We start from the raw sequence: 6,194 nt of genomic DNA on the forward strand, positions 1-6,194 counted from the left end.
GTTTGTTGCATGTTTTGTAATTTAATACTTCGTAACGGTTATGTTTAGTTGGTCGTTTGGCCGGGTGGCCGTTATTATCTTTCGCCTTGCTCGTCGTATTATTTTTGTTACCGCCTTTTCGGGGTAGGCTCATTGCTTGTGCCCGTTTTGTCGTTTTTACGTTGGTAACGATTTGGACCGATTTGGTCGTGTTGTTGCCTTGTTAATTATGGCAATGGTCTGTCTGGCTCCCGGGGTGATCAGTCCCGGGCTGCCGTTTCAAGACGCAATCGTGTGAAGTACGTATTGGGAAGCAACAGATAAGTAGGAGAATATTTTGACAAGTGGGAATTAATCGTCAGCTAGGCAAGCTTCTTAATATGGCAAGTATTCGACAAGAGTAAATAGCTAAAAATGGACTAAAAATTAACATGTGAACAGAGCGAGCATACATGAGTCCGTTAGGCTCCCTGGTCGGCTTGCCCGAGTCAGGAGTAGAACCTTCTCAAGTTACCTGCATTCCATGTTCTGGGGATTTCTTTGCCGTCAAGTCTCTCGAGTTTGTAGGCACCCTTACCGAGCACTTCTCTAATTCTGTAGGGACCTTCCCAATTTGCCGCCAGCTTCCCTTCTCCAGGGATCGGTAGACCGACATCGTTGCGTTGCAGGACGAGGTCTCTTTCCTCAAAATCCCTCCTGAGGACTTTAGCGTTGTAGCGCAGGGCTATTCTACGCCGTTACGCCGTTTCTATGGGTATCACGGCGTCGACCCCGTATGTTAGGCGAAAAGGGGTTTCCCCCGTAGCGCTTTGCTCGGTTGTTCGGTAGGACCATAGGACCGAAGCGAGCTCGTCGGCCCAAGCGCCTTTCTTGTTGTCTAGTCGTTTCTTGAGGCCGAGTAAGATGACCTTGTTCGTGGACTCTACTTGTCCGTTTGTCTGGGGGTGTTCAACTGAGGAAAACTTCTGTTTTACCCTTAGGCCGGTGAGGAACTCCGTGAACTTTTTGTCAGTGAATTGTGTTCTATTATCCGAGATAACGACCTCCGGGATGCCAAACTGGGTTATAACCTGTCTCCACATGAACTTCCTGCAATTGGAGGAAGATATGCTGGCCAGTGGCTCGGCCTCTATCCACTTGGTGTAGTAATCGATGGCCACTATGAGATATTTGACTTGTCCTGGGCCAACCGGGAAAGGTCCTAAAAGGTCAACTCCCTATTGAGCGAAAGGTCTTGTGGTCGTTAAAAGGCTTAGCTCTGAGGCCGGCGCCTTGTGGAAGTTCGCGTTTTGTTGACACTTCACGCACTTTTTAACAAATTCTCTGGAGTCTTTCATCATTGACGGCCAGTAATATCCAGCTCGGATGAGCTTCCTTGCTAGGGCCTTGCCCCCGATGTGATGGCCGCAACATCCCTCGTGGACTTCTCTAAGTACGTAATCCGTCTGGTCGGGGTGCAAGCATTTCAATAGGGGTTGGCTGAGCCCCTTTCTGAATAATTGCCCTTGTATGATTGCATATCTAGCTGCCTCCCTTCTCAACGTTCTAGCTGTCTTCTCGTCGTCAGGTAACTTGCCGAGCTCCAGGAAGTTTGTGATGGGGTCCAGCCAGGAGGGGCTCGCCTCCGTCAAGTGGAGGGCGACCGTTGGCTCTTTCACCATGCCTTGAATAAGAGATCGGTTACCCGTTCCTGGCTTCGTGCTCGCTAGTTTGGACAGGAGGTCTGCCCGTGTGTTCCTTTCTCTTGGGACGTGTTGGATTATGACCTCTTGGAATTGACTTGTCATTTCTCTAACTTTTTCCAGGTATTTTTGCAGGAGAGGATCCCGGGCTTGGTAGTTTCTGTTTACCTGGGAGGTGACGACCTGTGAGTCACTACATAGTTCGACCTTTGATGCCCCAACTTCCCAAGCTAGTATTAGTCCGCTTAAGAGAGCTTCATATTCCGCTTGATTGTTCGACACAGGGAACTCGAACTTGGTCGATTGCTCGTAGATGACTCCTGCTGGGCTTTCTAAGATGACTCCGGCTCCCCCGGAGGTTTGGTTGGAGGCCCCGTCTACGTGGAGTCTCCACCGTGTGCCCGGTTCTTCGGGAGGATCGCCCGTTACTTCTACTAAAAAATCTGCCATTGCCTGCGCCTTGATTGCGTGCCAGGGTTCGTAGTGCAGGTCGTATTGGGATAGCTCGATAGCCCAGGTCATCATCCTTCCAGCTAAATCAGGTTTTTGGAGTACTTGACGAATCGCCTGATCCGTTCTGACGACTACACGATGACTTTGGAAGTATTGTCTTAATCTTCGGGAGGAGGTCAGGAATGTCAGCGCCAGTTTTTCCAATTTGCTATATCTCAGCTCTGCTCCTTGCAGGGCCCTGCTTACGAAGTAAATCGGTTGCTGAGCTTTCCCCTCTTCTCTTAAGAGCACTGCTGCAAGTGCTTCCTCTGTTACAGCTAGGTAGAGGTAGAGTGGTTCTCCGGCCTTGGGCTTTCCGAGCACCGGAGGTGTAGCTAGGATTTCCTTGAAATGGTTGAATGCCTCCTCACAGGATGGGGTCCATTCGAATGCTATCCCCTTTTTCATCAGATTAAAGAAGGGCAGGGCTTTTGCTGCCGATGCGCCGAGGAAACGGGATAACGCCGTCAATCTTCCCGCCAGCCGTTGGACGTCTTTGATGCAACCCAGGCTCTTCATCTGGAGGATCGCTTGGCACTTCTCAGGGTTGGCCTCTACTCCTCTTTGGGTGATCATAAACCCCAGGAACTTACCAGCTTCCATGGCAAAGGCACATTTTAGCGGATTGAGCCTCATGCCGTGTTGCCGGAGGGAGGCGAATACGCTTCCCAGGTCACTCAAGAGATCGTCGGGTCATGTGGTTTTAGCGAGGATGTCATCCACGTAGACTTCCACTGTCTTGCCTATGAGTTCCTTGAATATCTTGTTCATCAATCTCTGGTACGTGGCGCCAGCATTTTTCAAACCAAATGGCATTACTTTGTAGCAATAGGTCCCTCATGGAGTTATGCACACCGTTTTTTCCTCGTCGGGTCGGTGCATTGGTATCTGGTTGTACCCAGAGTAGGCGTCCATAAAGCTCAGATACCGGTACCCCGCCGCTGCGTCGACGAGTGCGTCGATGTTGGGCAGGGGATAGCAGTCCATAGGACATGCCTTATTGAGGTCAGAGTAGTCTACGCACATTCTCCACCTCCCGTTGTGTTTTCTCACCAAAACTACGTTCGACAGCCAGGTCGAGTAGTCCAGTTCCCGGATAAACCCTGCTTCGAGTAGGCTGGCCGCCTGCCTGGCCACCTCCTCTGCCCTTTCCTGTGACATCTTTCTCTTCCTCTGGGCCACTGGCTTGGCTTCCGGTTTGACGGCCAGGCAGTGTGACATGAGCTGGGGATCTATCCCTGGCATGTCGGCTGGCGTCCAAGCGAAAAGGTCGGCATTGGCTCTGACCATCTCCATCAACGGCTCCTTTAATTCATGGGGGAGGTTTCTGTTTATGAACGTGAACTTCTCGTCCCTGTCACCGACCCTAAATTTTTCCAAATCCCCTTCCGGCTCGGGTTTGGGCTTGTCATCTATCCTGGCGTCCAGGTCGGCGAGGAAGACCCTCGATGCTTCTTTGGACTTTTTCCTGAGAGAGAGGCTGGCGTGGTCGCAGGCAACCGCCGTTTCCAAATCTCCTCTGATGGATCCTACGGATCCGTTATCAGAAACAAACTTCATTACGAGCAGCTTCGTACTAATAGCTGCCCCCAGGTCGTTGATGGTTTTTCTTCCCAAGATGATGTTGTAAGCTGTGGAATCTCGTAGGATTACAAAATCGGCCATCACCGTCCTTCACTTCTGCCCTTGTCCCACGGAGGTCGGGAGTGAGATGATTCCATCCGGCTTGATGAAGTGGTCTCCCAATCCTACCACACCGTGCTGGTGGGTCGCCAGATCGGCATCTCGTAGTCCCAAGGCGTCAAAAACGTTTCGAAACATGATGTTCGAGTTTGCCCCCGTATCAACCAGGATCCGCTTGACAAGGCCGGTTCCGACCCTGGCCGTGATGACCATGGGGGGACTTTCCGGCGCCTCGTCGAACCATTGGTCTTCAGGGCCGAAAGAGATGGGTGGGAGTCCCCGGGAACTTCTAGCAGACGAGGAGGAGACTGCGAGGACCTTGGCATCTTTTTTCTGTGCCGATTTCGACCTTGGGGCGGAGTTCCTCGCTGTTTCTACGTTCACCACCGTGAGACCGTGGTCGTCCCCCTCTGGTTCTTGGCGTCGTCTTGTCGCCCGGGACCCGTCTTCGCTTTCGCGATCCCGATTGCGTCTCCTCGGCTCCCTGATAAGATGGGAGAAGTCGGCAAGTTTTTCGTCCCTGATTGCCTGCTCCAGGGCATCTTTTAGGTCGAAGCAGTCTTGGGTTTTGTGCCCGTATCCCTTGTGATATTCACAGTAGAGGTTCTTGTCTCCCCCCGTCCTCCCCTTCAGAGGTCGGGGTTTCGTCAGTATCCCCTTCTCTGCTATCTGTTGGTAAATTTCCGTGATCGGTGCCGCGAGGGGGGTGTAATTGGTGAATTTCCCGATTCGGGGGAATGGCTTCGGCACCTTACCTGGCCGCCATCCCTGGCGTATTCCCTTGGTTTTTCTCTACCTTCGTAGTGTCGGGTTTGGTTGTAGGCGGGCTGCCGTTTATTGGCAGCCATGACCCGGCTTACTTCCTCGTCGTTGATATACTCCTTAGCCACGCACTGGATCTCCTGCATTGTCCAGACGGGCTTTGTGGTAAGGTGCTTCCTGAAGTCCTCATTCAGGAGCCCGTTCGTCAAACACAAACTCGCCACCGAGTCCGTCAGACCATCAATTTCCAAGCATTCGTCGTTGAAACGATCCAAGTATTTCCTGGTCGGTTCCCCGGCTCTCTGGGTCACCCCTAGCAAATTGATCGGGTGCTTGGCTTTGGCGATCCTGGTTGTGAACTGAGCCAGGAAGGCATGGCTGATGTCGGAGAATTGGGTCACTGAGCCCTGCGGGAGGTTATTGAACCACCGTATTGCAGGTCCCGCTAAGGTGACCGAGAAGGCGCGACATCTTACCTCATCTCCTACTCCTTCTAAGTTCATCCTGGCCTCGAAGGCCGTTAGGTGCTCTAGGGGGTCCTGCGTTCCGTCATACCTCATGTCCGTTGGCTTGTCAAAATGTTTTGGCAGCCGGACCTCGAGTATGGAGCGGTGGAATGGGGTGGCCCTTATTATCACGGGTCCCCGAGTATTCGTTCTCCCCTCGTCGCCCTCCCGACGAGCATTTTCGTCTCCACGGTTTGTTGTACGCCGCCCTTCGCGCCTGGCGTAAATGACAGGGTCATGACGCCTTCTCGCGCGCCCTCTCTCCCCAGTGCTTTCTGACTCGACCTGGGGGCTAGGCGTGCGCCGGGAGTGGCTCCTAGAGCGAGAACGAGAGTGACTCTGTTCCGGGGTGCGCTGGTCGCGTTCTCTGTCTGCTAACCGGCGCTCTAAGTCTTGCATTCTATGGCGTAACTCTTGCATTATTCTGGCGTGGTTGTCGCCAGTCCCCCCGAAGGGGCGTCTCTCGTGTGCCTGGGTCGTGTCCCTCGGGGGAGATCTCGGATGTTGTCGGGTTCCCGTCCCGGCGACGTCGCCTCCGGGTACGGCTTCTTGGTTTGCCTCCGTTTCGACTAGCATGAAGTCCATGGACGAGTTCCCACAGACGACGCCAATGTTCGATAGGTCGGCTACCGGACGGTTCGGGTTGCGATCCGGAATGATGGTAGGGGCTCGTCAGGTCGTGGACTGCCGGTCAACGATACGCGAGGTCCCGAATACTTCGTATGGAAGAGGGGGGTGCCCCCTGCAAAGACACTCCAACGCTCTTGTCAGTAAATGTGCAGGTGGAAAGGGTAGTGTGATACGTGACGTACCTTGGGGGAAGAGCAAGTCTTCCCCTTATATACCTGTCAGAGGTGTGCCCGTCCAGAATAGGCCCATGTTTCTAGGGACGTTGTCCCCCAGCTGCACATGAGCTGTCCTGGACGCGTGTCCGAGTCGGTTGCGGGGCGTCTATCCGGATCGGGTGGTGTTCGGGTCGGCCGGCCCGTGGAGGTTCTAGGCCAGGCCGTAACAATTTTAAATCCGTTTTATTTAGCCGGAAAACCTACTCACTTTGCCACCCCTAATAAAAGATAATAATAATATTATT

General features: G+C 53.1%; 1 protein-coding gene across 1 annotated transcript; it reads right to left on the reverse strand.

Moving 5' to 3' along the window:
- Positions 717-2,789, reverse strand: LOC107615997. The gene is made up of 3 exons (XM_016318006.1): positions 1,957-2,789; positions 1,296-1,821; positions 717-1,196 (listed from the first exon to the last, which is right to left on the reverse strand). Exons 1-3 carry the CDS (start codon positions 2,787-2,789, stop codon positions 717-719), a joined length of 1,839 nt encoding a protein of 612 aa, XP_016173492.1.

This window comes from Arachis ipaensis, chromosome B09 (assembly GCF_000816755.2).
Source record: "Arachis ipaensis cultivar K30076 chromosome B09, Araip1.1, whole genome shotgun sequence".
NCBI lineage: Eukaryota > Viridiplantae > Streptophyta > Magnoliopsida > Fabales > Fabaceae > Arachis > Arachis ipaensis.

Bases quoted from the DNA above. Each gene is read 5' to 3' on its own strand.
- LOC107615997 (XM_016318006.1), bottom strand. From the start codon at position 2,789: ATGAGGCTCAATCCGCTAAAATGTGCCTTTGCCATGGAAGCTGGTAAG. The intron at 1,822-1,956 runs GTTCGAGTTCCC...CCAGGTAAACAG, and splicing joins ATCTACGAGCAATCGACCAA to AAACTACCAAGCCCGGGATC. The intron at 1,197-1,295 runs GTTAAAAAGTGC...TTCGCTCAATAG, and splicing joins TGAAAGACTCCAGAGAATTT to GGAGTTGACCTTTTAGGACC.